At 34.1% G+C, this 25184-nt stretch overlaps 1 protein-coding gene and 1 long non-coding RNA gene across 2 annotated transcripts; one reads left to right on the top strand and one right to left on the bottom strand.

The window, feature by feature from the left end:
- Positions 1-1247: 1247 nt before the first annotated feature.
- On the top strand, positions 1248-24828 carry LOC135833895 (maltase 2-like). Its single transcript, XM_065347711.1, has 10 exons — positions 1248-1431; positions 20713-20892; positions 21568-21728; positions 22308-22433; positions 22554-22804; positions 23165-23363; positions 23454-23679; positions 23771-23969; positions 24085-24228; positions 24347-24828. The coding sequence occupies exons 1-10, from the start codon at positions 1272-1274 to the stop codon at positions 24525-24527; spliced, it is 1827 nt and encodes a 608-aa protein (XP_065203783.1). The 5' UTR covers positions 1248-1271; the 3' UTR covers positions 24528-24828.
- Positions 14235-16597, bottom strand: LOC135833897 (uncharacterized). The gene is made up of 3 exons (XR_010556582.1): positions 16440-16597; positions 16169-16296; positions 14235-14542 (listed from the first exon to the last, which is right to left on the bottom strand). It is a non-coding gene; the product is annotated as an uncharacterized LOC135833897 (long non-coding RNA).
- Positions 24829-25184: the final 356 nt, after the last annotated feature.

Raw genomic sequence — 25184 nt, forward strand, 5'->3', positions numbered from 1 at the left:
AAAATTTAAAAAATTTAAAAAACTGTTTTTTGAACACTCGGATATTTTTAATAAAATATGTAGGGTATGTACTTTGGATACAGGTATTCGATTCACACGAAAAAGTATCCATATCGATAGTTTCAACTTGCCTTCGATTTCGTGCAGTTATGAGCCTCAATTGAGTAAAAATTTCATAAATATACCAACAATATTGAAGCCCCTTCCAACTCAAGCAAGAGCATTGTAAATCACCAAAAATACTCACAAAATTCTAAGTAAAATTTGGCGAAAATTACGCAAATGAAAAAGTCACTTAAGTGTCAAAAACATGTTGGAAAAAACGTTGAAAAAATCATTTTAATTAATTAAATTTACCTACTAAAATTTAGAAGAGTGTTGAAAAAATTGGATAAATCACCGTTGAAAATAGCTGAGAAACATTTTTAAATTAAAATGTTTCTTCTCAGTCTGTAATTTTTCCAATTAAAAAAAAAAGCAAAGTTTTTCAACTTGAATTCTGGCGTTTTAAAAAACTGAATTAAATTTCAAGTTTAGCATGTTCTACCAAACCTCAGAACCTGATTTTGAGCTGTCATAGTTCATTTTTCAATTTCTGACAATTTTCCAAAATGGCCAAAATTTCTCATCAATTTCATGTCTGCAAAAAGAATTCGAATCTCGAGAAGGAGAAAAAAATCTGAAAATCAGTCTTCGCAACAGATTCCAAATTGCCCCCCCCCCCCAAAAAAAAATAATCGATTGTTATAATTTTAGAATCGACCTGAACCGTTTGGTGATTTTCAATGATTTCAACTAATATGTATTATGATTTAACACTATTTTATGCGATTTTCATTGAATTTCGCCACATATTATGTTTCTGAAATTTCATCTTTTTTCGCAGTTTAAATTGCACGTAGGTACCTATACTCACTCAACATTTATCTATCAAAATGTTCCATCCTCTCAAAAAAAAAATTGTGGCCAAAGCTATACGCACATGTCAGAGCTAAGCCTAGCTTGGCTGACTATTTTTTATTATTATTATTTTTTTTTTCAAATCATTTTGCGAAATGAGCACAACCGTTCATAAATCTACACACACTTTACATGCGACTAAATTGGAATGACGCTACCGAGGTTCAAGGTGAACACCGAAAATCGTTCGGGAACGAAATCCGGCGATGCAATGCGTGAAGACAGGTGACATCTGTTTCAATTTTTCCAAACCATAACATTCGACTGAATTTATTTCCTTTCGCGTTTTGAGAAGTGGTCGGCGTTCGAACATGTTGTGGAAGGTACCAATTTTATTTGTACTCTCGGTGCTCATCGGCGCCGAAAACAACGAAAATCCGCAATTGGATTGGTGGCAGACGAGTGTGATTTATCAGATATATCCTAGATCGTTCAAAGATAGTAATACAGATGGTATTGGCGATTTAAAAGGTAATTTTCTCAATTTTTATGGTTTTGAAAATGTTACATCATGTTTTAGAATTTCACCACATACCTAATCCATTTCATTGAGCAACAAAAAAAAACTTAATCATTTTACTGAACTTTATCATTATTATTTCTTAGTTTTGATAGTTTCAATTTCCAATCTTTGAAGCTCTTCAGAATATTTCTCAATCAGCCGGCTAAACGTTCTTTGAGTACCTCTCTACAACATCACTTCCCTACCTAAGTATTTAAATTTCTGTGAAATCAATGTTACTCGAATTTTAAGTAAAATTTAAAATAAAAAACATCTTGCGCAGTTCGCAAGATCAACCGACTTTGCTCTAAATATACCCCAGTAATTTACCAACATTTATCTCAGTAATTTACCAGACATTACTTAAAAATTTACCAATTTATCAAAATGCGCGGAAGTACCCAAATTTACCGATTTAATGAATACGAAAAGTCGAAAACATCGACAAAATAAAATAGTCAATCATAAGTAGCCATCATATTACACTTTTATGAAATTGATTTTCAAATAAAAATTAGCGTACTTATGAAGACGTAACCGTCATATTACAAGTGGAATAATATATCAGGAAAATTGTTGACAAAAAACAAAATTATTACCGAAATTTACCAATTTACCAAAATTTACCAATTTACGTATTTACCAAAATTTACCTATTTACTGAAATTTACCTATTTACCAAAATTTACCTATTTACCAAAATTTACCTATTTACCAATTTACCGAAATTTACCAATTTACCAAAATTTACCGATTTACCAAAATTTACCGATTTACCAAAATTTACCAATTTACCAAAATTTACCTATTTACCAAAATTTATCTATTTACCAAAATTTACCTATTTACCAAAATTTACCAATTTACCTAAATTTACCGATTTACCAAAATTTAGAGGTTTTTAATGGCTTAATTTTTATCCAGAATTGAAATTTAGCTATTTACTGAAATTTACCAATTTACCAAAATTTACCAATTTACCAAAATTTACCAATTTACCAAAATTTACCAATTTACCAATATTTACCGATTTACCAAAATTTACTGATTTACCAAAATTTACCAATTTACTAAAATTTACGAATTTATCAAAATTTATCAATTTACCAAAATTTACCATTTACCAAAATTTACCAATTTACCAAAATTTACCAATTTACCAAAATTTACCAATTCACTAAAATTTACCAATTCACTAAAATTTACCAATTTACCAAAATTTACCAATTTACTAAAATTTACCAATTTACCAAAATTTACCGATTTACCAAAATTTACAAATTTACCAAAATTTACGAATTTACCCAAATTTATCAATTTACCAAAATTTACCACTTTACCAAAATTTACGAATTTACCAAAAATTACCCCAGCAATTTACTAACATTTACCTCAGTAATTTACCAGACATTACCCATTAATTTACCAATTTTCCATTTTACCAAAAATTACCCCAGCAATTTACCAACATTCGCCTCAGTAATTTACGAGACATTTCCTCACTAATTTACCAATTTTTTTACCGAATTTTAATTACCCCAGTAATTTACTGTCAAAGGTTTTTACCAATTTACCAAACTTTACCAATTTACCAAAAATTACCCAAGCAATTTACCAAAATTTTCGACCAACTTTAATTACGAGTAATTCACCAAAAATAACTAATCATTTTATTTACTAAAAATTACTATTAATTAACAAAAAAAAAAAAAAATTATCAAAATTTACTGGCTATTTACCAAAAACTTAATGTTTTTTGTTAAAACAAAAATTACACTAGAAATTTTTGAAAAATTTTGATTTTTTATGGCAAAAAAATTTTGGACGGATAAAATTAACAAAAAAATTAACAAAAAAATCAACAAAAAATTTTCTCCTCTTGACTCGCGCGGGATTCGAACACCCGACCTTCGGCGTACCAATCTGCAACCTACACACCCTAACCACCCCATCTGTTTGTTGGGGGTGAGCCGTTTGCGAGATATAAGGGTTTACACAAATTTCTGCTTATCCATAACGTTGAAACACACTTAAACGTTCATATCTCGTAAACGGCTGAACCGATTTCGACCAAATTAAAAATTTCTCTAGTTCAGTATCAAAGCAATATTTTGCCATCATCAGGTTCGACTTAAAGTTCGGAGCTTTTGAGTTCAGCGTGACACAAATTTATACATAAATTGATATATAAATATTCTAGGGGGTAAACTCGTAACTTTTTTATAGATTAACCAGCAAACTCATAACGTTTTGACAAACTCGTAACCTTTTTAGGACGTGACTTTTCGATGAGGTGCCATATGAATCTACAAGGTGTGGGGAGTCTACTGGCAAAGTTTGAGCAGGGACGTGAGATTGCTGTTTATACAATTTCACTTTTGACTCAATTTTCAAATGAGTACATAGCCTAATTAACAGGTATGAGGATATGAGGAAAAGGTTTTTATTGCCAAGAATCATTTTTTACGTTTTTTACGTTCTTTTTGGTGATTTTGGTGGTTCAAGATGTCCTCTTTCACATGGCGTGGTCAAAAATCGTCTAAAATAAATTTTTGACTGTTGAATTTTAATTTTAAGTTGATTATACAGGTCCAAATTTTCGTGTTTTTCAATCTAAACATTGATTTTATGGGAAAAGTATGCATCCAAGGAAAAAAATGCAATGAAGGAAATCGTAGAGAATTAAATTTCCTTTCTGCTTAGAGCTGGTTATTTTTCTGTAGGATGCTTTGTTAAAAAAGCATTTGCGAAAAACAGAGACGTATGAGACTTTTAAAAAAAAGCTTTTCTGAAAAATTGATGTTTTGGCAATGAAATACCTTTCCACAGGTGACCTAATCAAGTTAACGAATATAACGCGGCCTAACATCGAGTACTATCAGGCCTATGGGGTGACGCGTCGAGCGCATGCACAGCAACGAAGTTATAGGTGGGATGTGAGTTTGTATTTTATACAAAACGTTATGAGTTTACCTGTATGCGGCTATATATAAATATATGGACCTAAGTATCCTCGACGTCACCGTACATAAACAGTACCTTTTGGTCACCAGGCTTTTAAATGCCTCCGGAGGTGTATTTACTTCATATTCGTAACCAGCACAGTTGTAATAGTGCTTATACTCTTTTCCCCACTTGATTTACATGCTTTAAGTTTATACAAAAAAAATTTACGAGAATGGTACCAATTTGCCTCCGACTATAAACTGATCTCTTTCGTGACCTTGTGTATTTAAAAAGATATTGACTATACCAAATTGTCACCTGCTGCCTTGCCTAATAGATTACAACTACGCTGGCTACGAATACGAAAATATAACACAACTGGAAGCATTTAAAAAGCGGTGACCAAAAGGTACTGTTTATATGCGGTGACGTCGAGGGTATGTTAGTGTTGATGGAACAAAATTTTTAAAATCTGTATACAGTAGGTGTATACATGACCTTTTCGTCACCGGACAAAGTTTTGCCCTTTTACGTTTCAGGGGAAAACAAACTGTTTGGACTTGTTATACACAGGGAAACGTCTTCGTCACCGGCAAAACGCCTCCGTCACCGATTTCGGTGACCAAGAGAACGCGTGAGTATATAAAAGGTGACGTAGAGGTACCATTTGCATATCTAACTAGGGAATGGTCAGAAGTGTTGGTTGCCGTTTGGACCGAGCGGTTGCCTACATGTAGCATATGAAGGGGCTACCTACACGGTATATTCACTTTTTCTGAAACGAGCCTTGTTTTGAAAATTCAGGGTTGCCAATGTCAAAATTTAAATTTTTTTCAATTTCGAAAATTTCAAATTTTTTTAAAACTCATTAGCGATTTGGATAGAGGACATGAAGACGATCAAAAAATGTTATTCATACTTTTTGCCTAACTCTAGAACTGAAGGGGCTTCGTAAATTTGAAAAAAATTATTTTACCATAAGAAATTAAATGAACGACAGTACATTTTTTCAAATTTACGAAGCCCCTTCAGTTCTAGAGTTAGGCAAAAAGTATGAATAACATTTTTTGATCGTCTTGATGTCCTCTATCCAAATCGCTAATAAGTTTTGAAAAAATTTGAAATTTTCGAAATTGAAAAAAATTTAAATTTTTAACATTGGCAACCCTGAATTTTTAAAACAAGGCTCGTTTCAGAAAAAGTGAATATACCGTGTAGGTAGCCCCTTCATATGCTACATGTAGGCAACCGCTCGGTCCAAACGGCAACCAACATTTCTAACCATTCCCTAGTAAATATATAAATAAATCTATATACAGAGGTGGCCAAAAGTCGCGCCCCCCTAAAAGTTAGAATGCCTTCGGAACACGTACGCGGAACGTAGCATTGGCAACGAGCGCGAGTGCGCATAACTTCGTCCTACATCGGCTCGATTCGGTTCTATTCGGACTGGTTGGTGTAGGTTGGTGTTTGCAACCAGGTAGTTGTGTTATCATCTCGTGTAGAACATCGTGTTCGATTACCAAGCACATTTGCGTTTCGTTACGTATGCACGGTCACGCTACGGTACTAAATTTTTTTTTTCAAGTATGGGCGCGACTTTTGGCCACCCCTGATATAAACTTATCTCGTTTTGCGCCATATGTCTTATCGTGATCAGCGCACTCCAAAACGTCAAGAAAACCCACCCCCACCCAAATCCTCAACCATCATGACAAATACAATACCTTACTTTTCCGTTTCACGGCAAAGTCGGTAAAATTGAAAAATTGGTTATAAGCAGAGTAAATTTTAAAAAAATTACTCAAGAAGGAAGATTTTGAACAATTTTTTAAACAAACATTTAAAAACCTTGACAAAAAAACCGATACCTACCTACTTAACTAATAATTATGCATCCAATAAACATCACTTTTGTGAATTATGTACCTACTCTAATACATACAGGGTGCCCAGAAATATCGAGTACCCCTAAAAAAGTTTTCTACTACAATACTTTGGTTGGTCACAGTGAATGATACGAGTAATAATGATAGCACATGATTGGTTGATGGTCTGGAAAGATAACATTCCACCGATCATTTATGCATCTATTTCACGTTGCCAACCTATATTTTTAATGAAAAACTTTCTTAGGGGTACTCGATATTTTTGGGCACCCTGTAATATGTAGTGTAGATATAGGCAACACAATTGATTTAGGTACCTATACATCGCATATTTTTTATCACACAAAATGACTCATTTATTTCGTCATCACACATAATCTCACTGATCGTACTTTCGATGCAGAAAAATCTCACAAATTCGAAGCAATTTTAGCACCCATTAAGAATAATTCAATTCCTCGTAAATATTTATAAATTCTCTCGTCAGTCACCATCATTATTATATCTCTTATAATACTCGTAATAAATTCGTATTTTGCCACTTTTTGGCGTACAAATTATGTCGAAGATTTTTTAATCGTCATTTCCGACTAGCTTATAGAAAATTACGTAAACTCGAATGCAAAATTATTTTAAAACAATTAACTATAACGAGTTAATTAAGGTAGACGCGTCTAGAAAAAAAGCAAAGTGTACCCCAATTACAAAGCAGGTAAGTACAGGTATATGTCCAGGTAACTAAAGGACGGAATTTTTCTTCCTAATAAACGTGTAGAAGATTTTTCCACGTCAATTATGCAATTTTTCGGTTCAATTATACATTATTTGCACGTAATGAGTTTCATTTTTCAGAAACATCCATCTCATTTTTCGCATGTTCATGTAAATAAAAATTACACAGGTATAGGTAAGCGAAATTCCGCCCTTTATTAACGCACAAATTGTCGTCTAAACGTTCGCACACGTAAAATGTTTTTCTTTTAAAATTGTTTCCTCGGAGATATTTCAGTCAGTGGTTTTCGTAACCGCAAATTAAGCTTTCTTCTTCTTCTCCTTTCTTTCATTCAATTTTCGAATAGGTACTAAAATAAATTTCGAATTAATCGATTTTAATTGAAAATTTTTTCCATGCAGAAACGTTTGCTGGCGGTTTTTCGGCAACATGGCCCAAATATACAGCAAACACCTGCTCTGACATGACGAGTAATTTTTTGAAAAAAAAAATATATATAGGTATCTATATATTTTATACACATCAATGATACTTCAATGCCGAGCTTATGGTTGATTACTAAGCCAGCCGAATGAAAGTTTGAACAAGTGTTTTTTAGAGACTTCGTCACATCTATGTAGATACTCATACCCATACATACAAAACGTCTTCGTGATACTGCCACCATAGATTGTACTTACATCCCAACTTTAAAGTTTAATTTAAAATACCAACGCATTAAATGTGCCATAACGAAGCGTAAATTCATTCGAAATGCAAACAAATCCGATGAAGCAATTTGAAAAAACATATCAAGACGATGAATATTTGAAACTAGATCCATCTGGGTTTAGTTACTCGAAATTTTGAGTTAAAAACTTACACCCAATGAACTAAGAGTTAAGCTTTCTACTTCCTTATAGTGCAGTAAAAAAAAGTCGTAGCAGTCTGCCACTATACATAAGAGCCAAATTTTTGTGCCAGAAACATTGAGGGATCTTGAACTACTCGCACCCTCGCTTCGCTCACGTGCTTCGTCTGTCTCTGGGGAGTCCCCCCTGCACCTGCACCCGCTTGGGCTTCACCCAATTACCTCCTGCGCAGCTGCGGATGTCTTTTTTTCGAGTTCTGGTCTTCGCTTGAACTACTCGCACCCTTGCTTCGCTCCTGTGCTTCGTCTGTGTTGGGGGGGAGGGGACTTGGTCCCCCCCCATTGGGCTTCGCCCAAGTACCAACTGCGGATGACTTTTTAACCAAATTTTTGTAAAAAAATGATGGCTAAAAAGTAAGACTTCGCAATTTTGCTAGAAAGCGAAGAATTTTTGTTCATTCAAGAAAAAAATTGACATTTTGATAATTTTAGCAAAACCAATATTTGTTGGCAATGATTGCCAAAAAAGTACTACTTTTGGGCGATCTTTGAAAAATATTAAAATCTTACTTCCTGGAAATTTTTACGAAACACGAAAAGTTTTCTTCAATTTTTGAAAAAAACATTATTTCTACGCCTAAAATTTTTAAAAAGAAGACACCCGGCAATTTTAATTAGCAAGGAGCAGCACATACTGGCAATTACGTATGGGCAAAAGCAGGATACTTCTCGGCATTTCTGGAAAAAAATCGAGACTTGGGATTTTTGGGGAGAAAGGCAAGACTTTGTTTTTTTTTGCAATTTTTGTCGAAAAACCGGGGTCCTTTTAAAATTTTCGGAAAAACGACGAGACTGTACCTTACATATTGGAAATTTCTGGCAATAAAGCAAGACTGTTGGGCAATGTTTGGAAAAGAAAAAGGTGTGATTTTTCAGCAATTTTCCTGACGAGTGAGAATTTTTGGCAAAAAGAAAAATTCAAACTGTATTTTAGCAAAAAGCGGGATTTATTGCAAATTACGTTACTTACATACCAACCCACTGGCAAAAAAATGACACCTTTTTTGCAATTTTTGTCTTAAAAGCTATTTTTTTTTCTAGTATTTTAATTTTTAGTTAAACGAGACTTGGAGGGTTGAGATCTTTAGGAAATTTGGAAATACGAGCATTTCGAAACGCAGAGGTGTCAATTTTTTTGGTGATAATTGCGAAAATAAAAGAAGTAGCCGAAGACTTGAAAAAAATTTATTGTGGGCATATTTTTTTCTCTCGGAGTGTAATGTTCGTCTGTTCGAAGCCTGGGGAGGTTGACTTTGGGTTTATCATTCAATTAGAACTCGTTTTTGTCTCAATTTGCAATAGAATGCACAGGTTGGACATCTGATAATCATTGATATCGTAAGAGAAGCATCTAATACTCACTCAGTCAGGCATCATATCACACGATACCTAGCAAAAAAGAACAACTCATTTTCAAATGTTTCATTTCAAAATTTCAAACGTTATTCAGAGAGATAATTTATTATAATAAACGTAAAATCGTTGACGATATCATGGAAATATATTTCGAAAATTATGTAATTTAATCAATTTCTTTATAATCATAACATTTAAGATATCTGACAACCCTAAGTAGATATTCAGAAAAAAATCAATCAAATTTAGGCTATCAGTAAAACTTTTTAATTTCAATAGGAGAATTAGAAAATAAAGCAAAGAAAAGTTCAAGTTGATGACAATTCAAACTTGACAAATAAGCTAAACTTATCGAGAATAACTGCAAAATAATAATTACTCAAGAATATGAGACAATATCGTACTTGAAACTTGTGAAAAATCAGTTCGCAACATTGTTAAAATATAGCCAACTGAGTAACCAGAGAACTCACGATTATAAATGAAGAATAAATAGAAAACAAATGACAAAAAACTTGACCTTACAGAAATACGTGAAACATAAATACCTACTAACTTATTGTGAAACGGATCGTAAAAATAGCAACAAAAATTTTGAAAATTCACCGAAATTGATTCCCTATAAAACATTGGAAAGTATAAAACCGGCAGTAAGAAATTATTCAGAAAAAATTTCAAAACATCATTAAAGTAAAAGCTGATTTAAAAAAGAAATAAGTGCGTAAAAAAACTCGTAACATAATTTGGATTTAGGTAGAAAAAAAATGACAAATTCGATCTGACTTTGATTTATATGGCCATGTGGCTCCACTACATAGCGCAGCTCACTTTGAATTTTTCTACTCCTTCAATATTTCCGAAGCACCATAGTAAGATCGTATCCAATTCAAATGTATAACCTTTGTATCTTGTATTCACATCCTCTTTCAACGAATCAATCAAACTCACCTTGCACTGCTTCAGAGCTTCTTCCGTTGAAGCAAAGGTATCAACAAATTCGACGAGTTTTTCAAAAGAAACTCGCTGGTCCCAAATCAAACAGGATAAACGTTTCATTACTGAAGATGACGATATCAGCAGATTTTTAAAATCGGTGGATACATCAACGTTGTCGAAAGCATCATTGACAAATTCATCGAGGTGCCCAATATTGGGCACCTCGATAATGTAAGATCTAAATTCGCAATCTCCGTCGAGGAAAACCGACTGCAGTATTCGTTGTTTAAGATTTCTCGATGTTCGTAATTCGGCACAACAGAAACTCACTAATGCATTCAATTCTTTGAGACAAGAATCTTCCAATAATTCCACACAGAACTGAAAGACACGTTCGCTTTTAACTAGGACTTCCTGCTTGAATTGCTCAATTTCATCTGCGTTCTCCAAGCAAAATTCTATTACTTGTTGCAAATCTTTGATTCGAACTACTTCAATTAAAAAACTCCAGCAATTACGCCAGAATAAGTTTCTTTCTTCCGACGATGCATCTTGCAGAATAGTCCATAGCAACCCGACGTTTATCTTATTGAAAGCATCTCCGCCAACGAAATGAAGATGTTCAATATCGATAGAACCGAACCACCTGCTGTCAGATGACATAACTCTGATCACCGATCGTTTCAAATTCAGCGGCGTATGCTTCCATATCTGACAACACAAATACTGCCACATGTCCGATGAAAAGAGCTCATCCTCTTCAGCATAGCCATCCTCAATCTCAAACATATATTTGATAAGATTTATAAAATTACTTTCCTTTATAATGTTCCTAATGTGAAACCAAGTTCCCATGAAAATCCATTCGTCGCAATGAAGTTGCAGAAATGAGCAATACAAGCCATCTCTATTGACTCCATTACTATTATTCACGATTTTATCGAGCTCTTCGTCATCCATTTTTGACAGTACGAACCTAATGAATTCATAACCGACCGCTCTTCGCGCTCGTGTTTCCAGAGGTATACGATTCCAAAAATACTCGATCGAAGGTCCGTTGTAGGGCATGCTCTTCTCAAACATTTTTTCATCGATAGTTTCATTGTCCCCAGTTGGTATTTTGTCTAATTTATTCGTGAGACGGCATATCCAATAATACAGTTGTGGGCATTTGTAGAAATCTATCAAATCCACGTTCATGTTTGCTGACACAGAAGGCCAAATTCGTCTGATATCGTCTTCCAAGAAATACAAACAAGCAATTGTCAACTTCATCCTTGGAGTGAACCTCGTGCAACGCATCATACGTTCGGCTGTCCTGAGGTAATGAATAGAGCCGTCACAATCGCACACAAAATCATCGAAGTCTTTTAAAACATCGCTCTCATGACCGTACTGATGACAAAATCCTCTATCATAATGGTCAGTTTGCCAAATTTTTATAGATTGTTCAAATCTTGAGACAACTTTTTCTATCGCCTTGTAAATCGTGGACGGTAAATCAGGAAGCATATTTTTTAACCAGTAGTCCAGTAGAATTAGCCATCGAATAGGGAAAGACTGCCGGGCAAGCTGAATTTTGGTTTATAGGGGTATTTCGATGTGCTGAACACGAATCCGGCGCGTCCGGTCCTCTCCAGGCTGTGCGTTTTCCCCCATTGTGGATCCAAGCCCCCCAAAACACGTTTTTGGCTTCTATCTTCGCAAATAAAGGACGTAGCGCGTAAATGAGGGCAAAATAGTAATCTACGTTGAATTTCCTATCAGGAAACATTTGATTTGTTGCGCCAACCCCCAGGGGGGTGAGCCTAATGTCACTCAAAAGGAACAACTTTTGAATTTGAGTCATAATGAAATGAGCATGAAAAATGTGTCGCAATGTACCATAAACAGAGATGAAGTGCGTAGAAATCAATACTGACCCCCTTTCAAGTTCCCTTGCGGACTCGGAGACTTGCCCCCTCCCCCGCCCCTCCTCCTCATAAAAGTTACTCTATCACTAGGAGTCAAAACTAAGCTCAATTGAATAAATGACAGCGAAAATGTGAAATTAAAATAAGTTATCACATTGCTGACCAAAAATGTTGGCGCCATTTTTACCAATTCTCCCCTTTTGTGGATCACTGACCCCAAATATCGTTTTTGGCGTCTATCTCCTTTACTATCGCTTTAATCGAAAAAATACCTCAGTACAATTATTTCGTATGTAAAATTTTCTTTCATATGAGCTATATAACATGTCCCCAACCCCCCGGGGGGGGGTGGACCCTCGAAATTTTAAATTTGAGAATTCGAGCACAAGCACAACCATGACAGAAATGCGTAAAATGTTTTTGAATCCAGGTTATGATCATTATCATCTGTTTTATGTACTTGTACAAGGTGTACATTGCTTTTTAAAACTGTTGCGGATCATTTTCGAGTGAATAGGAGTATTTTGTGAAGAAAGGAGTGTTCTAACAGTGAGAATGAAACTGCGGAGATTTGGAGAACTTTCTGAAAGTTTGGTTGAAAAAAAGTACATAGTTAAAAATATCGTGAAAAAGTTGTGATACATATTTTCAAAAAAATATTCTATTAGATACCATGGAAGGAAGTTTAATCATCTTTCTAGAGGTATCAATTATTTTCAAGATCCGCATCTTTGAGAAAATTATAATTTTACGAGCCGAAAATTCGGATAGAAAGCCATTTTATGTGCAATTTGATCTACGTATAACTTGCCATAACTTTTATACTATCCTGAGAATCGTTTGGGGGGGGGGGCAAACTGTCCCAAATTTTCCTTTGTTTATAAATGGGATCACATATGCGGATCTTGAAAATAACTATAGATACCACTGGAAAGGGGATAAAAATTTTTTCCATATGGTACCAAAAACATTACGGTATCCGCGAGATTGATTTCGAGAAAAAAAAATGGCTCAATTTATGTATTATATCTCCTGCAAAATAATCCATCAAATGAATATGCTATAAGCTTCTGATTTTTCAGGAAAAGTTACTGCTATACCGATGATGACGTCTATTACAGTAACATCAAGTTTTTTTTTTTTAATTGTCTTTTTTTTAAACAATAATTACCATTTTTATATCCAATAATTTCATTTTGATAGGTAATACTTGTGATTATGTGATAAATTTATCTTGTGTTGTTTAAAAATTTAAAAAAATGCATTCACTCGTACATTTCGTAGCATAAATTCTACGTTTTTTGAATAATTGCGACCAAAAATTCCCAAACTTAAAATTTCGAGGGTCCACCCCCCCCGCGGGGGGTTGGGGACATGTTATATAGCTCATATGAAAGAAAATTTTACATACGAAATAATTGTACTGAGGTATTTTTTCGATTAAAGCGATAGTAAAGGAGATAGACGCCAAAAACGATATTTGGGGTCAGTGATCCACAAAAGGGGAGAATTGGTAAAAATGGCGCCAACATTTTTGGTCAGCAATGTGATCCTCAACAGGTTCCACACCGCAGCAGACAGGCCAATAGGCCTACCGCTTATAAGGAAACGACGACGACAATGTGATAACTTATTTTAATTTCACATTTTCGCTGTCATTTATTCAATTGAGCTTAGTTTTGACTCCTAGTGATAGAGTAACTTTTATGAGGAGGAGGGGGCGGGGGAGGGGGCAAGTCTCTGAGTCCGCAAGGGAACTTGAAAGGGGGTCAGTATTGATTTCTACGCACTTCATCTCTGTTTATGGTACATTGCGACACATTTTTCATGCTCATTTCATTATGACTCAAATTCAAAAGTTGTTCCTTTTGAGTGACATTAGGCTCACCCCCCCTGGGGGTTGGCGCAACAAATCAAATGTTTCCTGATAGGAAATTCAACGTAGATTACTATTTTGCCCTCATTTACGCGCTACGTCCTTTATTTGCGAAGATAGAAGCCAAAAACGTGTTTTGGGGGGCTTGGATCCACAGTGGGGGAAAACGCACAGCCTGGAGAGGACCGGACGCGCCGGATTCGTGTTCAGCACATCAAAATACCCCTATATTCCAAAATTCAGCTTGCCCGGAAGTCTTTCCATATAGGCCCTGTTTTTTCTGCTAATTCTACTGGACTACAGGTATTTGGCACAATCCATAGCCATGAGTCATATAATTTTTGCAATTTTCTACCTGTGCGGTATTCATTCAGTCTACGTCGCCATATTTCCAGGCTCACGGCGATTGCAGATAGTTGTTGCAGCGATACTGGAGTGGGATGGAAAATATCGTACACTTGTGACGATGACGTGACTTCGGTCATTTCTAATTCTTGGTGTTGTTGAACTTACATTTGAACCTAGAATTGAAAGGATTGGATTAGTGATTTTGCGAACACAGTTTCATTAGATTTTTCAAAAAATTCATAAGCTGTCACCATTTTTATCATACCAAGTAGCGAGGCTGTTTAGGAAATTCATTAATTATTCATTGCAGGATGTCCCACAAAATCTCAAGACCAGAAAGAGGGATTACGGAAGAAATATCTACCCGGTACCTACTTCCTCACCAAAAAATATCATGGTTACAAAATTACCTGAATAAAATTTTAAACATTTTTAGTAAATTTTGAAAAACTCGATCAAAAATATCCAGAAATGAGAAAGCGATGAAAACACATCAAGATTATAAAACCAGGGGTGCTAACCGTAACCGCAAAAAACCGAAAACTGTAACCGAAACCTGAACAAAATCAGTAATTTTAGCCAGATGCATAATTACTATAAGTAACTAGATTGTTGCAAGTTCATTAGTTTTCCTCTGGTCCGAAGTCCGACGTACCACAATATCTGTATAGTGCAACTGAAATCATTTGGACAAAAATTTCGACCAGGTGTCTTTTTTTTGTCAATTTCTCAAAAAGTTCTGTTTTTTGTAAACAAGTCTTGATCGAGCTTTTCTTGTAATGTTTTCGCTACTTTTTCAAACTTTTTCAGTTATACGTAAATATAAAATTTCTCATTAAAAATGTTTTCTCGATTTTTTAGAAGCTTTTAAGATCAGAGTGTTCGAAAAAAAGAGGAAATTTTTGGCAAATATTTTTGAAACTGTTCTCAATTAGTTTAGGGGGCCAGTGAGGGACGTTGAAGGGGGTCAAATAAATTTAAAAAAAAAAGAGTTAATATCTGAAGCATCATAAAAATGTATGTTACCTACCTGAATTTTTTTCAAGTTTCTATTTGTAAATAGCTCTGAAATTTGGCAACCTTTTGAAGATCAAGTTTATCTACAGAAAAAGCTCGACTTGGAGTCTTGAAAACTTTTAAAACTAACCTCAATCTCCTTTAAAACCCTACAAACGCATTTTTTCCGAGTGATTAAAAATAAAATGACCAAATGCCTGCTCATTTCCAAAAAAAATCTCCCTCGGTTTTTCAAGTTTCATTTCTCTGTCACAATTGCACCAAGTACGATTTCCTCTTCAAGAGAATTATTTTTTCGGACTCCCTACACAATGTTAATTCTCTTTTAAGGATCAGAAGAAATCCCTAGTAAGATAGCCGCAATCTCTGGCTGACAAAGGATGATGGGTCACATTGAACGATGAAATACCTATACGGATACGCTTTCTGCTATTTCACATCCTCTCGACGGGAATTCTTCAGAATTATTTTAGCAAATGATGACTACGCCTACGAATAGTCACACTCGAGTCATACGAATTTCGAGTACATACTACATAAGTTTAAGTACATACATACATCCATTATGCGATGAATCTTCGTGTCTGGCATTCGCAAAAGCTCTCTAATCAGCACACAATCGACTCTGAAAATAACCTTTCTCAACTTGAAGTCGATCCCGGAAAAAAACCAACGAGTCTACATGTGCTTTTCCCTCTTCTGCGACCTCGTTGAATGAACCAAATACAACCAAGTACACAAGATAAAAGAGAACTTACGTAGAATGATTTCAAGATGCTTACTTATTCAGCACATAACTGGCGTCAGTCTACTCATTCAACAGCACAGCTTCTACCAAACGAAAATAAAAGTTTTCACGATCTGCAGATAATCACTGTCGACTAATTTAAAAGCGAAAACGAACACGTACCTACGAAGAAAAACAATGAATCACAATAAATAAATACTTAGTTGGAAAAAACATATAACTAGTAGGTAGATTTAGGTATCACATATACGGGTATCTGAAATCTGAACATCATAACATAGCAATTTATGTATACTTAGACTTACTTAGTATAGGTGTTTAGGTACATTAACAACTACAGAGGACAGATACCAATTCATATGTACGATTCAAGAGTTTACTTGAAACATAGGGTCCACACGAACAAGCAAGGTTGAGCACTGATAACTAGTTTGCGTTTCATTGCTGCGTAAAGTGGTTTACCTCCCCGTCAGTTCCCCGGAACATCATGCCTTGTGTGGTGTAAAGACCTATGAGCGTGATGACGTCAGAGTTCGGCAAAAGAGCGCATATGTAATTGTAATATGTAGTATTATGTGAATGCATTGCAAATGCTATGCATATGAGTTCAAATTTTATAAAAACGAATATACGTAATGAAATGAAACGATAAAATTCATGAAAAACACTCATGCATTTAGCGTGAGAACTGAGAAGACCGACTTTTCTTAAAATAAAAATTTTCTACGAACAAATTGATTCACTTTTTTTGAAACATTTTTCAAAATGGCAGAACTTTTGGTCACAACAAACTTCAAACAAACTCTTCCAACATAAAAAAATCTTGCGCGGCGCGCAAGATCAACCGACTTTTCCCTAACAGACTGATTGTACCAAGAATTACTAGTAATTTTACAAAATTACCAAGTAATTTTACAAAATTATCAAGTAATTTTAAAAAAAAAGTTACCCAAAATTAACGGTAATTTACCAAAAACTTCTGGTAATCTACCAAAAACTACCGGTAATTTACAAAAAACCACCGGTAATTTACCAAAAAATTATTTATTTATTTTTATTTATTTATACAATTTAGGTCTCTCCAACAGCCAGAAGCCAATTACAAGAGAGATCGATTATAACTAACTAAGGGAGAATAAAAACTAAATATAAATATCACTTTATAAACTGAAAAGAAAAATACAAAAAAATACAAAAGATAAGGAGGTAAAGTGAGAAATAATCACATTAACCCCAACAACCATTTACCATATACCTATACATGAATCGGTGAGAACAGAAAGGGGCTAAGTCCATTTTCGCACTTTTCAGGAATAACAAAAAACTGATTTATTTGAAAATCAAAAATTTTTGGTAAACATGCTTAAGGTCATTGAAAGAGGACCCCAAGACACAACTTTTAGCACTGTTTAGAAAAAAAAATATTCATATACGTCGGCGCTGTTGCTGCCTAAACAAAGGGGACTTAGACCCTTTCTGCACCCAATCGCCAAAATTTCTCTTGATATTGCTCGGGCACGAATGGGGCTTGATTCTACATCTAAGTACATCACTTAGACTGCTATCTTGTTTAAATTGACCAACAACTCCTTGAGGTATAAGAGTTTTTGCCAAAGTTGTTAATTTTTTCGTATTTTTTCAGTACAGAGATAAAATTAAATTTAAAAAAATGGTCTTCTCAAAAATGTTAGTTATTTTTCAAGGAATTCAAAAAATTTTACAAAAAAGTCATAAATGCGGATCCGACTTTTTTCTGCACCCAAATACCACTTTCCCGGCAGTTTTGCAAAAATCTGACATCACCAGTCGATCCGCCGTACTTTGAAACCCCCCTATCCATAAAAAAAATTTCCCAGAATGTGACTTGGTCCCTTTCTGTTCTCACTGATTCATATGTATTTTAAAATATTTGGTCAAAAGAGGTGAGACAGTTTTAAAAATACAATAAAGATATAGAATAGATAGGAACAGGAACTCATTACAAAAGGAAATTTGGTCCATTCGGATCAAGGATAGTAAATTTTAAAATATCTGGGTGCAAATACAAATGAAATTAAGCTTTTATGATCCGAAACAATAAATTTCAAAATAATAATTCAATTCATATAATTATTGATAAACAACATTGAACACCGAATTTTAAAATATTCGAGCATTAGGTTAAACGTTGAAAAAATAAAAAATGAGCAGCACGTTCGCTGAAAATCCTTCAATTATTCGCACTTTGTATTAATTATGTATCTTGAAATTTAAATTGACAATTGAAATGAAAATTTGAGATACCGTGAAATTAAATCCGAGTTTAAATTCAATCGTGGAAACTTTCAAAGGGGAAGGTCGAAACAATGTTACGGTCAAGGGAGTTACGGAGAAACAATCAATTCGTCACCATCACACGTCAAATAACGTTCAGCTGGACGTTTAAGGTAGGAACACCCCCCTAAAAATGTTATAGGTACCGACGGAAATAGCGTTTCTAGTGCAAATATTTACAATCCACCGTTCACTAGGTGATTCAGTACAAATACAAACTGAGACAAGATTTTTGGTACTTATATGTAGGTAAGCAAAAATTACGTTCAAGTATCATGAGTAACTTTATTATTTGTACTTCATAATTACACATACATAATGTGGAAGAATGAATAATAAGCGGAAACTATCAGTACATTACAAATACCTACTCGAACTCATACTCGTGCTTTGTATCATAGGTACCTCTACCTATGCCTACTTGGAAACTTGGTGACCAATTCCAAGTACAAAAATGTGACTTGTTCACTAATAAGCTTGAAATTTCTTACTTTAATGTACAAAATTTTGACTTTAATACACACTTCTTGAACCGTTGAACCTGACTAAAAAAAAGTCGATAGAGGACCCCAAAATACATCATCATCCAAAATTCATTTCGAAGTGTTGAAATTCGTTTTTTGATTATCGACGAATTTTACCAAATTGACATAAAAAGCTGAAATTGAATTTCTATTACCCTATTTTTGACAATTCGAAGCGATTTTTGATAATTTCGAACCATTCTGGAGCCTCCAGCAGATTTTTTTTATTCTTCAGTTTTCGTTAAAGCACTGTAAACAGGATTAAAATTAAATTCAGCGCCTATAAGCTCAGATTTACCACCTTCGAGATACTTTCGATCGATTCAGACACCGATTTTCAAAATTCATTTGCCCTGGTTCAAATCCATTTTCTCCAGTGATTTTTTAAAAAACAATGAAAAAAAATCAAAATCCGTTGAAGGCTCTAAAATGGTTCGAAACCATCAGCTCCTATCCACTTGGCAGTTCGAAAGTAGAAAACAAACCAAATGTCAGCTTTTTTTAGGTCAACTTGGTTAAATATTAATTTTTCGCCATTTTTGGCACAAATCTGAATTTTTAAAAATTTTCCAAACATTCATTTTCAAGAATTTTGACGCTGATTGTGACAAACTGACGATCCAAAACGTAAACAATGTAAAAAAATATATAAGCCAGTTCGAGATCAAATCAAGAACTATCGTGACGAGGCAAAGCATAAAAATACCTAGGTATATAATATAATTTGAACTATCTGCCTACAGATAAAGAAAATAATTTTGATTGAGGAAAAAAATCAAACGAATTTAGAGATGGTTCTTTCGTGAAAGTATAGTTTTTTCATGTCCCTCTTTTCCAAGTTGTCCAATTTCATACCTAAGGAAATAATTCCTTATTTTTTTCATTTTCTCGTAAGTCCAAAAGTGGTATCAATAGCCCTTCAAAGTTGAAAAAATGAAAAAAAAGTGATGAAAAAAATGTGTACATCTCTTCAAAAAATGAATAAATAAAAAAATTTTCGGTTTTTGAAACAATTGTTGGTTTTCCTGCACAATAAAAAATCAAAAAATCAAAAAATCAAAAAAACAAGAATACGTACCTAAAATTTTTCCAAAAACGTTATTAAGTTTTACTTCTGACAATGAGTCAAAATTGTCTCAATATTTTCTGTTAAAAAAAAAAACAATCCCCATTAAAAACCATAACTCTGAGGTTAGGAGGAAGAAGAATCGTAAAAAAAATTTCGGAGGACCATCTAAAGGCGCAATATGTTTTACAAATTCTTTGCAAATTAAAAAACGCTTCTGCTTCAAAATGGAAAAGTGGTGAAAAAATGACTAAAAAAGATGCAGAAATGTATAGAAACTCCATGAAATGTCGTCGAAAATCGAAGAAAGAGTTTTGGGAAAATTGTGGGAAAATGAACTGAACTCAATAAAAAAAAACTAGACAAGCGAAAAACAGAATTAAACATTTCGAAAATTACTTGAATTTTGAAAAAAAAGACTTAAAAAATAGAGTTCTATGAAAAAAATTCATAGAATGAGAGGGAAAAATTCTGAAATTTGCTTTTTCGATATTTTTTGGGCATTATGGCATTGCACAAAATATTTCGTAAAATAATTTCATCAAACTGTGAAAATATAAACATGTAGGTATATCAACATCGAGAAGCAGGGCTCCTCAAAACAAATATAATTTATTTCTTCATAATAGTTCAACAAAAATGTAATGAAAAATATTTTTCCATCAATCATTACAGGGATCGAAGAGCAAGCCAGCTACTTCAAAGATACAGGAATCGGTGCTGTATGGCTCTCGCCAATTAACAAATCCCCAATGATCGATATGGGATACGATATATCCGATTTTACCGCAATCGATCCGATCTTCGGTACCATGGAGGACTTCGTCTCGTTACAGAAGAAATTGGATTCGTTGGGTGAGTCATCGTGAAATCAGGAATACCGTCTACGCGAAGCCAATACTATGTAATGTACTTTTAGGAAATTTGCACAAATCTAGTTCAAGGTTGTAATTTTAATTACGTTCAACTTTCGAGCACGTGAACTGGTTAAAAATGTGTGATAATTATAGATTTGTATCGGCGTCGCTTGTCATCGCTGTCCACCGTCGATGGCGCCCAACACACAAGTTCATACGGGCTCATCTATGTGTGACGGCGAGCAACCTTCATTATATAATAAGTAAATTTGCCGCTAAATGTATAGGTAGAGGTACGAGTACCAATGAGTACCCTGCTGTCGTATTCTTCTTTTACACACATGTATACGTTTAGTCAAATTGAGCCCTTATTATCGTTTGTGATTTATGCGATGAATTTTTTCATCCAAATTCACACCTGGATTTTTGCACGAGGGGGTCTTCGATTTTTTTCAAAATCAGATCATGTGTAGAGGTCATCAAACAATGACGAATGACGCAAACCGGACATTAGTCCTTTTCATGTAGAATAACATATCAAAAAATTGGACTGGTGTTTTGTTTTCATTTTCGAGAAAAAAAATTGAAAGTTTTACACTTATTGCAAAAATGCCATCAGAAACCTGAAGACCTTGTTATATTCCATACGTTGCTCTGTTATTGTCTGATGCAGGAATCAAGCTGATCCTAGATTTTGTACCGAATCACTCGAGTGACCAGCACGAATGGTTCAAAAAATCCGTCAAAAAAGTCAATCCGTACACAAACTACTACGTTTGGAGGGATCCGAAAGGCTGGCTCAATGAAACTGCTCCAGCACCTCCTAATAACTGGGTATGTGTATAATGTACTTGGTGTGCAGATCATACCAGATCAAAAAATAGAAAACATTTTTCCTCATAACAGTTAGATCCACATGTGTAGGAGATAGGCAGAAGCAGAAATACAAGTACATACGATGCGACGTGATGCGACGTGACACATACACGTTAGTTGAATTGTCATTTACTTTTCATTGCCATGAGGCAGTAATTTATCACGTGTTATCGCGTAAATATGTAATTTACTTTCGCAAACGCGTTATAATAATTTCAAACCAATAATTACCCTCGCTTATGCGATGCAAAGTTCCTATCACACAGCCTAGCACCATTCGTAAACCACAAATCATTCATCACTGTGGAATTGTAACGTGAATAATAATATATTGAAACTGAAGAGAACAAAATCGAATTTTGACAACTCCATGCTTTTTAAGGGGTACTTCAATGAAAACAAAAATGATTTTAAAATGGGGAATTTCTGATCTCCAAGCTTGAAAGAGAAGCTTATTTTACATCTTACAGTCAATTTTATGGGTAGAATATCCATTCAAAAATTTTATAAAATTTAGTACCTTTTCATTATTTGCAGGTAAGCTTATTTGGCGGATCAGCTTGGAAATACAATGAAGAAAGAAAACAGTTCTATTTACACCAATTTGGCGAAGCACAGCCAGATCTGAACTATCGTAGCAAAGAGCTGGTGGAAGAGATGAAGGTTTGTAACCAAACATGCGAAAAATAATTTTCTTTGAATGTGCTTTCCCAGTACATTGCAGTACCTACCTAGTACCTCTCGTAGTAACATAAATTATGTCATTACAATATATGTTCGCAGAATGTATTGAAATTCTGGTTAGACAAAGGAGTTCATGGTATTCGTACAGACTCCGTTCCATATCTAGTCGAAGATGACAAGTTTCTAGATGAGCCTCCCTACAATAAAACATCTGCTGTGCGATTAATTGGCAAAAAAGATTACGACGCATTAAGCCATATCTACACTAAAGATCAACCAGAATCCCTGAAAATTTTGCGTCAATTCAGAGAAGTGCTGGATTCGTACACTCAAAAAGGAGGTCCAACAAGGTAAATATATCTAAATCAGTGCATAAAAAGGCACTGTTTTTAATAGGTACTTTTTAATGCAACATTTACAAAAATTTTGATAATTTTCAATGATTTTTAAAGCTTTTAATTCTTAGGCTTTACTCAATTTTTCGGATTTTCTTGCCAAAGTACAATCTTTTTGAAGTGATTAGATAAATAATAGGGCTACTTTTCAAAATTTCTTATTCTTGTTTGGACTTTTTGAGAGAAACATTGTGGTTTGATTATTTATCAATTTGTAAACATTCTGACTAACCTCTCCATAAAATATGCATTCAAGAAGCACTCGATCATAAAAAATGAATGATCTTATGCAGTTCATTCAAATTTTTTTTTTAGATTGCTGCTAACTGAAGCATACACTGATATCAAACATACAATCGAATCTTATGGTACTCAAGAAAGCCCAATAGCTCAAATTCCATTCAACTTCTACCTACTAACAGAACTAAATGACTCATCTAATGCGAAAGCTTTCAACGATACAATTCATTTATGGCTAGACAATATGCCTAAGGGTAGATGGCCCAACTGGGTAGTAAGTATCATCCACAAGCTTACTACATCTGTATGTATTCATATTCATTCTCAATCTTTATGAACAAAAAATCACTGAACTATTTCTTAGATTGGAAACCACGATAACTCAAGAGTATCAACTCGATTCGAACCTAGCGCCGTTGATGGAATAAATATGCTAGTTCAATTACTACCCGGTACTGCAATTACATATCAAGGCGAAGAAATTGGAATGGAGGATACCAAAGTAAGGCAAGACCAATCTTCAGATATAGAATCACCTTCCAGAGATCCGGAACGAACACCTTTCCAATGGAGTTCTTCTCCTCATGCTGGTAACTCAAACAATTTGCATTTAAAAACCCAACCTAAAAAGTGTAGCATCGCATGATCAATTAATACCCAATTTTTGAAATATTTATCAAGGTTTCTCAACTATAAGCGGAAACACGTGGCTGCCAGTAAATCCAAATTATTACACTTTGAATCTCGAAGCCCAGAAAAAGGATCCCAAAAGTCATTACAACATTTACAAAAAATTAGTCAAACTGAGATCGAATACTGTATTTCAGCATGGAGATATTAACACCTATGTTGTATCCGAGAGAGTTTTTGCCTTCAAAAGGTAATAAAATGAGAAGTACAAAATATTATGACTCAAGCAGTTTTCTGCACTGAGCCATTCTAAAAATACCAATTTCATCATTTTTTGAGTTTTTGATTGAATCAACATTTTGCAGAAGTATACCTGAAGAAGAAATGTGCATCATTATACTGAACTTGAATAACGAAGGAGAACATGTAAACTTGAATACTTGTATGCCAGACCTACCTGGAAAATTGAACGTGTACATTGCTAGTAAAAATTCCGAGTACAACATTGGGTAGGTAAACCTAGATTGAAAAAAAAAATCAGTACCTATACGTAAGCTATTGTATCACACAAACTTCTACTGAAAATTGTTTAATATCTACTAATTTAATCATCCGAATTACCCATAGTGATCAGATCAATACCAATGACGCTGGATTTTATATGAGGCCAAAATCTGCTTTAGTATTACAAGGAATTCTGAAAAAAGAAACTTCATCACCACAAAGTACAGGTGCGGCTTCATCAATATCTCAATTTTCACTTGTATCAGTATTATTACTTTCTGGTATACTCCACCATTTCCTATGATTTCTTCTACTCTCTCAAATAAATAAGCGGAATTGAGTTTACTTTTCATTTTGTTGTAAATACGTATTTTTCTTGATGTTACCATTGTTGTTTGTATTTTTATTTCCTACCTGTTTGTTTTTACCTGATATTTCTTTCAAGTGTGATTTATTATTAGATACCTAGATATTATTATTTCTTATCATGAATTATTCAAGTCATTATTTATCGATAACGTGAATTTGTTGCATTCGAGTAAAGTTAAAGAAATAGGTATATATTTTGTGTAAAAATATTTTTGCGATTGAAATAAAATGTAAAATAATTTTCAATGAATTTTTCTGCTAACAGAATGATATCTGTATTATACAAACATTTTTAAAGTGAAAACATAGATAAGTATCCTATTATATTTTTAATATGTATTTACTGAAGTTCTGAGGTATTTTCAAATGTCCTTTTTCATGTTATTTTGAGCAAAAATATTTTTCAAATATTGTAACTGAGGAGCTCATTGCAAAAGTAGCCCTTGTCACATGAACCTATGCAATCTCCAAAGCTCTCCCTTGAGCGTACCCAGTATCATGAATGTAAACTCTATAAAGCAATTCCTCTCAGGGCTACTCAGGGTAGACTAACTTGACGGTCATTTCATCATTACAACATGATCTCCGCAGT

Source organism: Planococcus citri, chromosome 2, assembly GCF_950023065.1.
Source record: "Planococcus citri chromosome 2, ihPlaCitr1.1, whole genome shotgun sequence".
Lineage (NCBI taxonomy): Eukaryota > Metazoa > Arthropoda > Insecta > Hemiptera > Pseudococcidae > Planococcus > Planococcus citri.